The sequence below is a fragment of the Rhinolophus sinicus genome, linkage group LG06 (assembly GCF_036562045.2).
Source record: "Rhinolophus sinicus isolate RSC01 linkage group LG06, ASM3656204v1, whole genome shotgun sequence".
Classification (NCBI taxonomy): Eukaryota; Metazoa; Chordata; class Mammalia; order Chiroptera; family Rhinolophidae; genus Rhinolophus; species Rhinolophus sinicus.
Window position 1 is genome coordinate 116893443 of NC_133756.1, and position 15967 is coordinate 116909409.

Below are 15967 nucleotides of genomic sequence, written 5' to 3' on the forward strand. Positions count from 1 at the left end.
TCAATTTATGTTTAAAGTAATTGTTCATAGATATGTAGTTGCCATTTAATTATTCATAGTTTTGATCTTTTCTTCTTCTGAAAGAAGTCCCTTTAACATTTCTTGTAATACTGGTTCAGTGGATATGAACTCCTTTAGCTTTTTCTTATCAGGGAAGCTTTATATCTCTCCTTCAATTTTAAATGATAGCTTTGCTGGGTAGAATAATCTTTGTTGTAGGTCCTTACTTTTCATCACTTTCAATATTTCATGCCTATCCCTTCTGACCTGCAAAATTTCTGATGAGAAATCAGCTGACAGTCTTATGGGAACCCCCCTGTAGGTAACTGCTTTTCTCTTGCTGCTTTTAAGATTCTCTCTTTGTCTTCAACCTTTGGCATTTAAATTATGAAGAGTCTTGGTGTGGGCCTCTTTGGGTTCATCTGGTTTAGGACTCTGTGCTTCTTGGGCTTTTATATTTATTTTTTTGGCCAGGTTAAAGAAGTTTTCTATCATTATTTCTTCAAATATGTTTGCAATTCCTTGCTCTCCCTCTTTTCCTGGTAGCCCTATGATGCGAATGTAGTCCCAGAGGTCCCTTAAACTATCATTTTATGGATTATTTTTGCTGTTCTGATTGGGTGTTTTCTGCTACCTTATCTTCCAAATCGCTGATTTGAGCCTCTGCTTCATCTAATCTGTTGATTCCTTCTAATGTATACTTTATTTCAGTTATTGTGTTCTTTGTTTCTGATTGGTTCTCTATTATGTTTTCTATCTCCATGTTTCCTATCTTTTGTTGACGTTCTCACTAAGCTCATTGAGCATCCTAATAATCAGTGATTGGAACTTTATGTCTGATAGATTGCTTGTCTCCACTTTGTTTAGTTCTTTTTCTGGAGCTTTGTTCTCATCTTTCGTTTGGGACATGTTTCTTTGTCTCCTCATTTTGGGTGCTTCCCTGTATTTGTGTGTATGTATTAGGTAGAAGTGCTATGTCTCCTGGTCTTAGTAGAGTGTACATAGTAGGTGTGGGGCCCAGTAGCACAGTCTCCCAGGTCACCTGAGCCGGGTGCTCCAGGTGTGTCCCTTGTTTGGGTTGTGTGTGCCCTCCTGTTGTGGTTGAGCCTTGATTGCTGTTGGCGTGTCAATGGGAAGGATTGATCCTCAGGCTGATTGATTGTGAGAATTGGCTTTGACTACAGTGGAGGAGCTGTTGGGGCTCCCTCTATGGAGCAGGATTTGCTTTAGTGGGGTTTTGTGCCTGCCAAGTGTGCCTTTGGGTGTATTGTTTGGGGAGGTGGTTAGGCGGTGCTGTGGTGCGGTCTGAAGTAAGTGTGTTGGTTCTGGGGCCTCAGTATCCCCACCTATATAATGATAGACCACTACAGAACCTTCCTTCTGGCTCAGATTTATCCTGGGCTGATGGTGGAGTCGTGTAACCATTGGTGGGATAGGGTTGTCTCAGACAGCCACATGATCTTTCCAGAAAGCAGGGCTGTCTAGTTTGGGGCTTCCATTTCCACAACCAGCCCTTCCCCTTCCCACACAGGCAGCTGAGGAGCACAGGAAAGCAGTTCCTGTGGAGTTGTTGGGCATCTAGATGCAGATGACCTAAGACACTTGAGTGTGTGAGGGGAAGTAGGACTTAGCTATGCTGAAGTATCAGGGGGAACTTGAGGCAGATCACAAGCATGCCTACCTCAAGATTCTCCATTGTTACTTTTCTAGGCACTCACCCCAGCCACTGCGTCAAATCATACCTTTGCTGTCTGCAGTCCCCACCCCCAGACTTTCCCAACTCATAGCCAAACTTGGCTGTTCCATCCTGGTCACAAAGTAATGTTTTACAGGGACCCACTGGATGTAAGGATTTAATCCAATGAGCATTGTTCTTGGGGTTCTTGGTGGTCTCTTGATCAGCCAAGGAGATGTTTCTGGTAGGAAGCAAGGGCCTCTCTGGCTCCACTGGCCCTAGTTAAGGCCTAGAAGCCAGTCTCTCCTCTAGATCCCCAGCCTATGCATGTTTAGGTCCTCACCTCCCAGGCCAGTGTCCAGCATTTTTCCACAACCATCCCCTTGAAGCCCCTTTCAAGCATGCCTTGGGTTCAGGCATCCTTACCCCCAAACCCAGACCAGTCTGGCCCTGTACACACAGACCAAGGAGATAGTTACACAGACCACACACACACACACACACACACACACACACACACACACACAGAGCCCTTTCCTGGCTCCACACACTCTTCCTTTCCTTCTTCCCTTCCCCCAAGAAAGACACTCCAGGGCCAGAAGGTGAGACACATGCTTTATGCCCTGAGGTGATCAGGGAAGCAGGGGCTCAGTACTCACACTGCAATATATAAAAGTGGTCTGTCATCCTCAGCTGAGGATCCTGGTCTCGGGGGAATTAAACCAGTTCCTTAGGGTTCAGAATATTCTTGGTTTGATCGGTTTGGTTTGGTTGATCTTAGTATGGAGAACTAGGTTGTCCTCTTGATTCCCTGTCCCAGTGGTGCATAGAAAGGCAAAGAAGGTCACCTGGTAGGGCTGGTCTGAGATAAGAAAAGCATCCAAGGAGCACAGGCTCTTACAACTGGGAAGGCCACAGCAAGCCAAGACCAGATCCTACCCAAGGGCCTCAGGGATGGCTGGAGGGGAGCTCTGTATCCCTGTGAGGCCACCTCACTGGACGAAGGGCCAGAGTCCAAGTTGGTGCAGTCACTGGTGGCGAGCCAGCCCAGCCTCCCTGCCCGATGGCCAAGGTCTTACCCCCGCTGCAGAGGTAGCTGATGGGCCTGAGCCAGCTGCTGCCTAGGGAGCCGGCACAGAGCCAGTGTCACCTCCCCACTGTTCACTTGCCGCTCCTGGAGCCCCGCTGTTTGCTCATGGCTGTGAGCATCTGGCTAATATAGGAAGTCAGGAGGTCATCCATCTTGTAGCCCTGGAAACAGTGGCAAGAAGATGAACTGAGCACAAAGTGGGATAGGGCCAGCCCACTCAGACCCAGAACACAGCTCCCAGGACACTGCAGTGGACAGAACCCTGGACAAAGGCAAATCCTGTCCCTCTTTGGACTGTCTCCCCAGCTGCACAGCTGGAGGGCTGGACGCATCCAGCCAGATGTCTGAGGTTCTAAGCTGTTCTTACCCTACATTAAGGCCCTAGTCTGTGGGTCCCTCACAGCCTGGATGCCTACGTCCAGGAGTGACTCCAAAGGCTCTACCAATTGAGTTATGTCTTGGAAGTTGAGCTCAGTCCAGGAGGCCTCACTACTAATGGTTCTGCTGTTGAACTCAGGGGCTGAAGGCTCAGTCCCCAGGTACGGAAGGCACTCAAACAATAGTTAATGAATGAGGGCTCTGTTCCTCAGCCCCAGATGAAGCCCCTCCCCCCAGACGTAAGCTAAGCCTCAAACTACCTGACCTTGACCCAGACCTGACCCTTGCTCCTGACCCCAGGCCCACCCACGCACTCCTCATGTTTGTTCCAGGGGCTGGGAGAGTGGCTGAAGCTGCAGGTGAGGCCGCGCAGCCTGCCAGTCCTGGAAAGCGGCTCTCACCAGTGACGTCTCACAGAGCAGTTTGCTCCCGCGCACCAGGTTCCCAATGGTGATGTGGAAGTAGGTGTTGCCACTGCTCCAGTTGGAGATCTTGGTGAAGGGGTGAGTGGTCAAGATGTCCTAGGGGAGCAGAGAGTCTGCAGCTGCACAGCCTGGACCCTCTGGCCTCACTCCCCTCAGCGCCAGCCCGCAGACACCACCCACTAGGAAAGGCCTCGGGCTCCCAGATGAGAAAAGGAGCAGGAGCGTAGAGGCCAGAGGAGCTGCCACGGAGCTGCCATGGGAGGCAGGTGCTTTGCCCCTCCGTGCCTTGGACCAGCTGGAGGGACACTCAGGGAAGTCCAGAAGACAGCTGGGTACGTGGGACAGGAATTGGAAACGTGGGAGGCCTGAAGGACCTGAAACTGTGGTCCTGGAGGAGCTGTTTGAGGGAAAGTTTGAGGAAACAGACAAGACAGGACAGAACCGTGGGGGACACAATATTTATGGGCTGGGTAGAGAAGACATCCACGAGGAAGGACCAAGGGAGAGATGAGGAAAACCGGGAAGGTGGGCACATGAAGCCAAGGGGAAGCTGGTGGTCTCTGGCACCTGTCACCAACAGTGCAGTTGTACTCCTCTTGGGCACGTGGCAGATTGTGCTTCCTGGCCCCCTTGGTGAGGACAGCTCTGGCCCATAAACATGAGCAGCAGTTACCCCAGCCCAGCCTGACGTCCTGGCCGAGACGGGCAGAGAGCATTTTGGAAGGAGGGAGGGGATGGTAGCATCTGGTGATGCTGAAAGGCCAAGTACTAAAAGGAGTTCATTGGATTTAGTAACAAGGTGTTTGTTATAACTCTAGGAGAGCTATTTTGGTGGAGCAGATGAGGGGTAAGGAAGTGGAGCAAACGCAGACAGCCTGTCAAGGTGTGTGGCCAAGAGGGCAGATGAAGTGAGAATGGTGGCTGGCAGGGGCTTTTGTTAGTGGTACACACAGAGAAGCCCGCCCCCACCTGCTCTTCCCTGTGACTGCTCACCTTGCTTCTGGGATCGATGAGGCTGACCCCATACTTGTTGATGGCAATTAAGAGGATCTCAGGGAAGTTTGGCTCCGTAGTTTGCTAGTAGAGAAAGCCAGAAATCATCAGCTGGAGGGTCCGGAGCAGGAAAAGCTGTGTGTATTTAGGGCAGGAATGATGATGCCCCCAGCTAGGATTAAACTGACCTTTCCTGCAACCTACTCGGTGCCAGGGGTACAGCGCTGCTGGCAGCCCTGCCATGATCTCATGCTTTCCACCTCTGCTGGGCGCTCAGTGCTATGCCAGAACGCTTGCTGGGTCCCCAAATGACCCCCTCTTTCACTCAGTTTCATCGCTTCTCTCCGGCTTCTCTAGGAATCTCTGCTATCTCCTGTCAGCCCAAATGTCTCTCGTCTTCAAAAACCCTCCTTGAACCTTATACCTGCCTCCAGCTGCCTTTCTACCTCTGTGTTCCTTGTACAGCAACGCTTCTCCAAAGGCCTCCCACCCTAGGTGTGTAACAAGGCCGTCCTCTCCTCTCCACCCAGACCTATTGTCTCATCTCATGCCAGCCTCTTCACCATTCTCCTGCCTCTGGTCATGCCCCTCAGATCCACCCTCAACCCTACAGTCAGAATGGGCTTCTGGCCCCATCAGAACCCTCCAAGGCTGGCTGCCACCTGTAGGAGGAAACCCACTCCCCTCGCCTGCTTGCCAAACTGCCTCTCATTGCTGTCTGCTCACTTCACACCGTATGTGCTCGTCCTGTGCAGGCCTGAGCTCTCACACCTCTGGGTCTTTCTTTGCTCATGCTAGTCTCTCTGCCAGGAACACTCTCCCCAGGATCTTCCTGGGAAGATCTGGTGTCGCCTCCTCCAGGAAGCCTTCCTAGCCTTTCCAGTCTGAGTGGGCCTCCCGGGCTCTGCCGCCTGGACGAGAGCTCCCCACAGATCATCCACCATGATTCCGGCCTATTCACACAGCTGCCTCCCCTGCCAGGCTGAGCTTCTGGACCCTCTGTGTCCCAGGACTGAGCCCAGGGCTCAGCACTTAGCCAAGACACCTAAGGGGGCTTCCCTCCTTTCCTGGCCAGGCAGGCAGCAGAGGCCACAGTCCTAGGGAGGAGTCTCTGTGCCTTCTCGTCCCCTCTCCTTGGCCCCTTCCTCCTCTCTGAGAAGCTGCCCACAGCCTACCTTCACCTCGAAGAAGGCTGAGCCAAAGGTGGGCCACTTGAAGATGAGCTTCAGGAAAGCAAGCTTGGCCTCCTCCCTGGACTTCCCGGCGTGCTTGTTGAAGTAGGCGACGATGGACTGCAGGAGGAGGGGGCGTCAGTCCTACCCCGCTGCCACTCCTGCCCCATCTGCATGGTCAGCAGCTGTCAAGCTGGCATGGGCTAGGCACAGGGTGGGGGTCCTGGAGGCCATGAGGGGCTCCCCACTTTATCCCAGTTAGTAGACTCCTGGCCTCCCTTCCCGCCCCCAAGCAAATACGCCAAAGAGTATCAAGTAAGTCAGGTTACCATGGTAACCAGGACGGCAAATTACTGACCAGCTGAATCTTTTGCCTGAAAGACTGGAGACAAAAGCAGGTGGAGGGGAGCGTGGGAGGGTGACCTTATCACATACAGGCCACAGGAGACACTTCCCTGGGTTGCTGGCCAGCACCTGCCCCCTTCACCCCTGGGGTGCCCAGAAACCCATTGCAGGGGGACCCTATTCCCAGTGCCTCCCCCATGCTCACCCGCTTCCAGTCGTCAGGTGACACCTGCCGGATGAGGTCCTGAGGGACCAGCTCCCGCAGCAGCTTTGGGATACTGGGGAAGTAGGACTTGTCTTCCTCGAACTTGACCCTATAGATCAGTGCCCCCAGCTGCAGCACCTCCTCCCGCGTGCACTTATGGTAGCCTCGGAGATACTTGGGCAACTCCTGCCGGGACAGAGCAGGTCACAGGTGGGGAGGGACCTGCAGGAAGGGGCTCCTTCCCTCCCCCCCAAGATGGGGTCTACTGCCTTACTCCACCTTAGGGCCCACCCACCTCTCCAGCCTCAGCTGGCATGCTCCTCAAGGGGAGATGGCACAGTACAGGGAATAGGCAACTCTGCCCGCCCAGATTCAGCATGTTGCAGTTTGAAAACAGAGCAATGTGTGAATATGATGTCATTTCCCCTCAAACAGTCCGGGGAGGTGAGCAGCCCCATTTCAAAGATGAAGAAACTCAGTGACCAGCTGGTGAACCTGAGACTATTCCCCTGACTTCCCAGATCTGTCCTTCCTTGGGAAAAGCCTCTCAGGCGGGCCTCCTTCCGTAGCGTTCCCTTGAGACCAGCTGGTTTCATCAGCAGTGTCAGCCCCTTCCCCACTGTGAACTTCCAGACCCAGAAGCAGAGTAACAGAATGAGGACTTACGCTTGTAACTCAAAAGCAAAGAAGAAGCCTCTAAAGGGCCAGTGCTGCCCACAGGCTCCTGGAGCCTTACAGCTATCTTATGTGGAGCATAGGGAAACTGAGGCTGGCCTGAGGACACACTGCAGATCAGACACCTGAGTCAATTATTATCCACCCACCTTTTCATCTACTCACCCATCTACTCATCCACCTACCCACCCCCACCTCCTCCCTGTCCACACCCATTCATCCATCTCCCTACCCAGTCATATGCATCTAGCCACACGCATCCATGTCCCATCCATTTCCCCATTTGTCCATCCATCCACCCACCCATCCTCCTACCCACCTACCCACTCACCCATCCACCAACAACTCATTCACCTTCAATCCTTCCACCCATCCATTCACAGAGTCACCCATTCATCTATTCACCCACCCACCAAACCAAAAAATATTTATTGAGCATCTACTATGAGCCATGCCCTTTAAGCAACAACATACATCCTCCCATGGAACTTGTAGTCAAGGCAAGACCAGACATCAGTCATCACACCAAATGAATGCATAATTCCAATTGTTGACGGAACTGTTCTCTGCTGTGAGGACATAAACCAAGGTGACCTGATCTACTCTTGGGGACAAGGAAGACCCCTTAAGATAAGATGATTGAATTCACATCTAAAAGTTCAGGAGGCAAAGAGGGAAAGAAATGAGGGAAGAGCATCCCAGAAGAGAGAACATTATGAAAGTCCTGTGGTGGACTTGAGAATTTACCATGTTTCCCCGAAAATAAGACCTAGCCGGACCATCAGCTCTAATGTGTCTTTTGGAGCAAAACTTAATATAAGACCTGGTATTATATTATATTACATTATATTATATTATATATTATATATAAGACCCCATCTCATATTAAAGACCGGGTCTTATATTAATTTTTGCTCCAAAAGACGTATTAGAGCTGATGGTCTGGCTAGGTCTTATTTCGGGGAAACACGGTAGAAAAATGCAGCTGGAGTGAACTGAGCAAAGGAGTGCCGGGTACAAGACGAGGCAGCAGAGGAGGTAGTGGCACCCACATGCAGGGCCACAGTCAGGATTTGGGGTTCTACCCTAAGAGCAGCAGGAAGCCACTGAGAGGATCTGGAAAGTATGATGACCACCCTGTGGAGAATAGATTGAAGGGGGACAAAAACAGAAGGGGGAGAGCAGATGAGAGAAGATGGAGGACTAACCCAAGTCTGTAGGGGTGACGGAGAGATCTGGATGGATTTTAGAGAAATTCAGGAGGTCAAGTTGTCAGGTGAATGATGTGGGACACGGAAGGTGAGGGAGAGGGACATGTCAAGGCTGACTAGGGTTTCTGCCTCGTGGAAACTGGTAGTTGGCGGTGCCATTCACTAATGGGTGCACAGGGTGGGGGGGAGGCGTGGGGGACAGGCAGATCCCAGGTTTGGATGAGGGCAGCCCTTCTGACTGCCAGGTCAGGTTCTCTCTACCACGGTGGCCACCATCCTGGCTCCCCCGCCCTTCCCAGCATCCTGGTTTGTCTCTCGCACAGAATGGTAAACCAGCTAGCCCAGAAAAGATCACTGAGTCTGCAGTCACGCAGGCCTGGAATCAAACCCAAGTTCCATCAACCCTGTGGTCCTAATTACATCACTTGATTGCTCTAAGTTTCTCCCTCAGTAAAATGGGAACAACAAGCCTAGTTGTTGGGGTTTGTTGGGAGGACAGAATGAGTGGAACGTGTCAGACACATAATAGAGGCTCAACATGTAAGCCTCACTCCCACTTCCCGCAGGCTCGTGTCTGTGCTGGAAAACATTTAGATTCACACTTGGATACACTCCAGTGCAGCAGCGTGATCTCGGATTCAGAAGACAGCCCCTCACCAAGGGAAGGGCCTGAACAAGTGGGGCTTGGGAGCGCAGAAGAAACTCTCCAACCCCTGAGGGACAGAAGGGGGAAAGGAGAAGGAACGGGAGGGCTGGGCTACCACCACGACCCCACAAGCCCCTGAGGGCCTCAGCAGGAATCTCTTGGAGGTGGTGCTGTTACAGGTTGCTCCCCTGGCAAGGACAGCAGGTGTCTGCTTTCACACGGCCACAGTGCAGGGCGTGGAGGCAACAGCAGAGAGGTGCTGGGAGCTCACCTGGTAATAGTGGAAGATGGAATCGGCCATGGGGTCCTTCCCTGGCACTGTGGTGGTCCACAGCTTCTTCATGAAGAACACCTGGTAGGTGAGCGAGGGCACGATCCCTGGGGCAGAGGGCACTCAGTCACCCAGAGGGTCGCAGCACCAGCCCCTAGCTTGGGTCCCACCCAGGGAGGCCTCGCGGTGTGGCCGTGAGACGGCACCTGCCCTGCTCTGAGCCTCAGATGACCCCCGGACCCAGCCTCACGTTACCATCCTTGACCGGCCGTGCTTTCTTTATCCAGTCTGTCAGGTGGCGAACAAAGTCAAAGAAGAAGTCATTCTCAGGGACGCTGATGACCTAAGGACATGGCCATTCTAGTCCACTCATTTCAGTTCAAGTAATACTGAGTTTTCTGACTTTCCCACCCAAAGCCTTCCCGGGGACCCCTTCACCAGAAAGCCTCCCACTGGCACCAGAAGGGGTGTCTTGTACCAGCCCACCCTGCACCAGCTGTGCCTGCCGAGAGTGACAGTCATTTGCATTCAGTCATCAGGCAAAGATGTACTTTCCCTGCCCTAAGGCGCAGGAGAAAGGCCAAGAGCAAGGCCCAGCCCCTGCTTTGGACGTCCTCCAGCACCCATGTCCTGCTCCTCCCACAGGCTCTGAGCAGCCTGGGCCAAGGTCCTCACTGGGATCGCCTCTGGGTCCCCAGTGTCCGGCACAGGGACCATCATGAAGTGAGGAGACAGACATGGATGCAGAAGGAACGGGGACGGAAGGGAAACCTGATCTGCCTGAGCTGGTCAGAGAAGGCTTCCCGCAGGAAGGGGCTTTAATGCTGGGCCTCTGACTGCCGTGGACAGAAAGTGGGGTGGGCAACGTGGGATGGTGGCAGGGGCGTGTACTTTGAAGTCACACCCACTGAGACCCAAGTCCCTGCTGTGTGACCGTGGGTAAGTTAACCTTTCCAAGCCCAGGTTTTGTGATCTATTAGCTGGGGATGATCACTGTCTCTTCAAGGGTTATTTCAAGGGTTAATTGGCCTCTGCATGGCAGCTGGGGGACCAGTCAAATCAAACCTGTAAAGTATGTGTGTCGGGGCAGGGTGAGGAGCCTGGCATGTCCAGACATTGAGTGCCACACGGCTCCTAAGGGGTCTGAGGCCGTGCTGTGCCATGCCTTAGAGGAGAGATCTCGGGGCAGCTGCTACATGTCGGGGCCATTGCAGGGATGTAAGAAGGAGATGGGCACAATCGGGTGCTCCACGCAAGAATGCCTCTCTCTTCTTCGCTCTCTCCTCTCTCTCGCCCTGCTGCCCATGAGCTCCTATGGCTCCAGCACATTTCCCAACAGACAGACCCAACAGCAGGCAAGCAGCCCCCACCCACCTTGTCTGCAATTTTGACAAAGAGGCTGAATCCCTCGGAGGACTTGAGGAGCAGCCGGGAGGCAATGTTCTGGCAGAAGTCCTTGGCCTTGGTGCTGGACTCCACCTCGAAGGCCTGGGGGTGGGGTGGGGGGGCTCGCTTGGCTCTGGCAGGACCTCTGGAGACCCTCTGGCTGTGCCTCCAACTAGACCAAGCCCCCTCCCATGCAAGACACCCCTCCTCTTGCATGGGGGTTTCCCCATGGATCCAGAGCTGGGCACAGCATTTAAGAAAAGGAAAAGGCAACTCCGACCCGGGTGTTCCCAGATCACGTCCTCCCCGACCCTCCACGTGGGCCTGGCTGTACAAGCATGAGTGGTGGCAGAGGCCAAGGGAGCACAGACAGCACAGGGAGATTGGAAGTAGAGAGGCTGGAGGAAGAGGAAAGCAAATTCCAGAAAGGGGGAGGAGAAAAGAGAGAGAGGAAGCAGCCCAGACTGGGGTGGAAGGGATTGGAGTCTGAGGGAGTTTAGATGAGGGAGGAGGGTTGGTGGGGTTCCATTCTATGTCACCTTCCTCTGAAGGGGACGGGAAAGGATCTTAGAAAGTTTTTCTGTCCTTGTCACAGGAATCCTATCGTGGCATTTCTGAGGCTAATCTCCAGACAAGTTTTAAAACTGCTTTTCAAACTAAACGTTTTGATGTTATCTGAATGAGACGCTGTGCTGAGATGGGGTAAGGTGTGGGGATCCGGAGGTGGCCTGACCGAATAGGCGTGACAGGAAGACAAACAGGACCTTCGGACAAGGGGACCAGGGCGGAGAGGACACCCCAATCAGGTCAGGTGAGGAGGAGGGAAGGGGTCTGCAGGAAAGTGGGCTCCGGGCAACAGGGGAGGCCTGTGGCAGGAACAGAGCTGGCATCAGGTAGGTGGCACCAGCACAGAGTTCAGCTCAGGGGAAGAAAGCACTTTCCTCCAAGGCAGAGCCTCCTCAGAGAGAGGGAGGGTTGACCTTGTCAAGGAAGCTGCTCAAGGAGACTGCAGGTTGGACCAGGAACCGAAGGGCTCCTGACCCAGGGACTCTGTGGCCTCTTGACTGAGCCCTGACTCCACTGAGGGGCAGGAGGATGAGGGTAAATGAGGGGATACTGGGGGAGAGGCAACAGCACTGCTCCCTCTGTCCCCAGCGGTGCCTGGTCATTCAGGGGCATCCACAGACCAAGAAGCCAGCAGCCCTCACCTCATCGGTGTCATCAGGAAAGTAGACCTTGTGGAAAATCTGGGTGGTTTTGTGCTGGATGGCCTCCACCTCCACCAGGTGTGGGGGGTACTTCCGGGACCCATTTCTAAAAACCAGGGGTCAGGGTGGGAACAAAGTCAGGAACCATTGGGTTCATGGGGCCACGGGTAGTGAAAACAGAGGGAACTTTTGGAGACAGACCGACCCCACTTCTAATCCCTGTCCATCACTCCCCACCAGGGGACAGTCGCTTAACCTCTCCAAGCCTCCAGTTGCTCATCTATACAATGAGATGTTAATAGCACCCACCGCATAGGGCTGTGCAGGGGACGCAATGAAGCGGAGGATGCAAGTGGGCTTTGCGGAACATGAAATTCAGTCAGGTGCCTGCCTCCCCAGCAGACTTGAAGGCATGAACCAAGCCCTCCCGATCAACCAGACTCTAAAACTGCATCTAGAATGGGCACTGGGCACTGCACCCTTTGTCGAGCTGGCAGCTGTGGTACCCCAGGGAGGGCCCCTATTGCTGTGTGGTCATGTCCGCATCCCCAAGGGCCTTATCCTACCAGCCGGTGTGAGCCGGAGCCCATCCCAGTGCCTGCCCCCTAGCACTGTGTCCACTGTCTCTGCCCCTTGCAGGCTGCCGTACCTCAGGGCTTTCTGGAGCCGCTGCAGGCAGTCAATGGCCAACGGGCAGTGCTTGCGGGACTGCAGGAAGCGTTGCACGTGGGGCAGGAGGATGTTGCTGGGAGGGAAGAGACCCGTGCACAGCCAGAGCAGCTCCCAGCCCCGCTCCTCGCTGTACCTGCAGGAAGAGGTGTGGTGTTCAGCAGGGGTACCACAGGCCAACCACAGGGGTCTGAGCACCCCTGGTGGCTGCACACCCCTCGGCTCCTCACCATGGCAGCAAATGTTCTCCCTGACCCCCTTGCCAACCCCTGCCTGAGAACCAACAGGGACCCACCTCCCTGACAGCCAGATCCAATTACTGCTGTTAGGTTGGTGCAAAAGTAATTGCAGTTTAAAAGGTTAAAAATAATTGCAAAAACCGCAATTACTTTTGCACCAACCTCATCCTTAAGTGTGGTCAGCCAACTCCTGCAGGGCCCATAGTTACCAGCCACATGGAGATAAGGTGCTCATGCCAGAATGAAAACCAGCTGGTCACCAAGGACTCTGATTCAGCTAAGATTTTTTTCTAAGCAAGACTTTCCTATGAGGGAAGCAGTGTGTGATTTACATTCCGGCAGTTCTGTAACTCTTCTGTTCTTTGAGTAGCACTGAGTTAGTCAAGCACCTGGGTTTCCTCAGGCACCACTCTGAGCTCATTGGGCCTGAGAGGGGGGAAGCTTGGAGGGCTTTCAGGAAGAGGTGGCGTTTGATCTAGGCTTTGAAGGATGAGACAAATTCTGATATGCAAAGGAGATGAAAGGTTTTCCTGGCTGTGGACACAGCATGTACAAAGGTTTGTCAATGTGAAAAGATATGGTGGTGGATAGATACGATGGTGGATTTGAGTAAGCGATGTAGAGAGTGACAAAGATGGGGCAGGAGTTGGGGGTCTGGGCTTAAGGGGCGATGACGGGGCTTCTCTCAGGCTCTGAGACTAGCCTGTGCCTGACTCCACACTCCTGCTGTGGTCTAGCCCAGCAGGGAGGAGAAGGCAGTCCCCTCAGGGGCCCAACGCCTTCAGCCCATGAGAGTTTTCAGCTAGAGCTTCCTACTGACAGCCAGCTCAGCTCAGCCCGAGCCAGGATGGAGATGTTTGCTCATGAGCTGAACCTGCAGGCAGACAGTGGAGTCTGGGCTGGGTGAGGAGGGAGATCCAGGCAAGGAGTGACAGGAAGGAAGTTAGGAGCTAGGGCTGTAACTAAGAGGACAGACTCGGGGTGCAGCCGCCACCTCTTGGATCTTTACCATCCTTGAGGCAGAGCTAGAATGTGAGGGGGCCTGAGGGCAGCTCCTTGCTCTGAGTGAGAAAGGACAGCTCCCAGGCAGAGCCAGCTGCTGCTTCCAGAGGGAGGGAGCCCCCAGTCACAACGGGTTCCCCCCCACCCCCCGGCTCACCTGATGTGGTTGTCGGTCAGCTGCTTCAGGATCTGCACGTACACCTCGTCCTTGAGGGGCTCAGCCTTCAGGGAGCCCTCAAAGATCTGGTCGGTGAGCTCGTTGACGGAGCGCACCCTCTTGGATGGGTAGTCGCCCATGTACTTGAGCACAGGTGGGCAGCCGTCAAGGAAGGGCTCATGGCTGATGGGACAGCACGGACCCGGGAGGCAGGAGGCTACACTGTCCCCCAGGGCCTGCCTCCGGATCGTGTGGCCCTGGGCCTTAGGCTGCTCTCTTAGGAAATGGGCATGACCTGCCCACCCTGTCTCCTCACTCCTCAGGACCCCAACCCACATCCCAAGTCCTCACAGCAACCAGGGTGCACGGTCCAAATACTCATCTGACTGCCACCCCCTGCCCAGTGGCTCCCCACGGCCTTGGGACACGGCTCAAGCTTCTTAACAGGGCTTGGGAACCCTTTATGAGTCATCCCCCCCCATCTTCAGGTTCCCTCCTTGAATCTGCCCTCCAGCTGTGCTGACTTATTTTGGGCCCTTGAAACAGCTGTGCTCTGTTTTGCCTCAGGGCCTCTCTGCATGCTGCTCCTTCTGTCTGGAACACTCCCCAGCCCTCTCCCCTTTGACTGGCTAAGGTCTACTCAGTTTTCAGGTCTTAACCTAGACACCTCTTCCTCCAGGAAGCCCTCCCTGCCCTCTTCGAAGGCTGGGTCAGGTCACTGTGCTGCCGGCCCCATTAGAGCATGACCCCAGTCAGCATGTCTCCTCTCTTAGCTGTAAGTACCATGAGCCAGAGACTGGGTCAGGTCACCACTGTTGCCACACCTGGCCCAGCTCATGGCACAGTACACATCTGTCAACAGAATGACAGGGTCAGAGGAGACTATGGGTGAGGCAGCCACTTGCACACGATGAGGTGCTGGGTACATGGAGGGAGCCACTCCATCGGCGTCCCTCCACGTCTGCCCAGGACACAGCTGGGACCTCAGAAGGAAGTAGGCATCTAGATGAAGACTAGAGGCAGGGTCCCATCCCCCGAGACCCCCTGCCTGTGGCCCCTGCCCTGACCCTCTGTGTCACCTGCGCTCATGGGTTCGGATATCAATGAAGGCCATGCAGGCCTCCTGCGAAAGCTCCTCACTGCCCAGAATCTTCTTGAGCAGCGCCTGTTTGAGCGGCTCCCGGGTGTGGCTCCACAGCCGGTCCTTGCCTCTGGCCTTGGACACCATCACGCGGCTCAGCGTGTGCTTGGGTGGCGGCCTAATGCGGCACAGGGACAGTCAGCACTGATGCCCAGGTTGTGAGACCTCATCCCCATCCTCCCTGTGCCTGGAGGCTGAGCGTGGGGCACAGGCTCCGCGCTTCCCTGCTGCACTGCGTGGACCTGGGGTAGGTAAGTCACCAGCCCACCCTGGGCCTTCTCAGCTGGAAGACGGAGACACGCTCAGCTAGCTATGCCCCAGCCAGCCCTGCCCCCACCTCCCCCAGCTTCCTCGCCCAGGCTCCCCTCTGCTCTCTCTGCTCCTGCCTTGGCACATGCGGCCTGCAGCACTCCTCCACCCAGGTCACCCCCTGCCCAGCTCAACTCAGATGCCACCTCCTCCAGAAACTCTCTCTTCTGTCCGCAGTAGCCCCATCCCAGCACTGGGCACAGAATCACAGCTGCCTGGCTTTGTGCCTGTCTCCCCACCAGGACTATGAGCTGTGAGTGCCTAGGACCCCACCTGGGGTGGGCACAGTCATAATCTCTTAAATGAAGGATAAGATGACACAACTCGAGAGGGGTCATCTCGGACAGAAACGGCCCTTGGGGTCCCTCTGACCCAGCCCCTGCTCACAGGTGGGGGCATAACAAGCAACCCTGTCTAGCTACCAGAGAGAATCACAGAAGCCTGCAGCTCACCATACCGGGGCCCTCTCTCCCCTTTCCCTGTCACCTGAAGTAGTCATAGGAAAATTCCTCCAGTGTGTAGGGCTTGGCGCGCACCTCGGGCTCTGGCGTTCGCAGCTGCAAGAGCCGGATAACGTCCTGCCTCTGATCAGGGGTCATGGTGACCAGGGCCTAGAGACCGAGAGATGGGGGAATAAGGTCAGCTCTGCTGGGGGCCCGTGGAGTGAACATAGTGAAGCCTGGAGCCTTCCCTACTGGGGCTGGGGTGCACACTGTGCTCCATTCTGACCCTGGGAGCCCCTTTTCTTCCATCGACCTCTGAAGTTAATG

At 54.5% G+C, this 15967-nt stretch overlaps 1 protein-coding gene across 6 annotated transcripts in view; it reads right to left on the reverse strand.

Moving 5' to 3' along the window:
• Positions 1 to 2271: 2271 nt before the first annotated feature.
• MYO7A (myosin VIIA) overlaps positions 2272 to 15967 on the reverse strand; it is a 69092-nt gene continuing 55396 nt past the window's right edge. For all 6 annotated transcript variants that reach the window (XM_074335724.1, XM_074335723.1, XM_074335725.1 and 3 more), the window contains 13 exons: positions 15684 to 15808; positions 14849 to 15006; positions 13748 to 13901; positions 12330 to 12485; positions 11681 to 11786; positions 10461 to 10574; positions 9342 to 9429; positions 9087 to 9193; positions 6284 to 6469; positions 5737 to 5853; positions 4562 to 4645; positions 3545 to 3664; positions 2272 to 2926 (listed from right to left, as the gene is read on the reverse strand). In XM_074335724.1, the coding sequence (XP_074191825.1) occupies positions 2837 to 2926; positions 3545 to 3664; positions 4562 to 4645; positions 5737 to 5853; positions 6284 to 6469; positions 9087 to 9193; positions 9342 to 9429; positions 10461 to 10574; positions 11681 to 11786; positions 12330 to 12485; positions 13748 to 13901; positions 14849 to 15006; positions 15684 to 15808 (1605 nt within the window). In that variant the 3' untranslated portion in view covers positions 2272 to 2836. The remainder of the gene's footprint in view (positions 2927 to 3544; positions 3665 to 4561; positions 4646 to 5736; positions 5854 to 6283; positions 6470 to 9086; positions 9194 to 9341; positions 9430 to 10460; positions 10575 to 11680; positions 11787 to 12329; positions 12486 to 13747; positions 13902 to 14848; positions 15007 to 15683; positions 15809 to 15967) is intronic.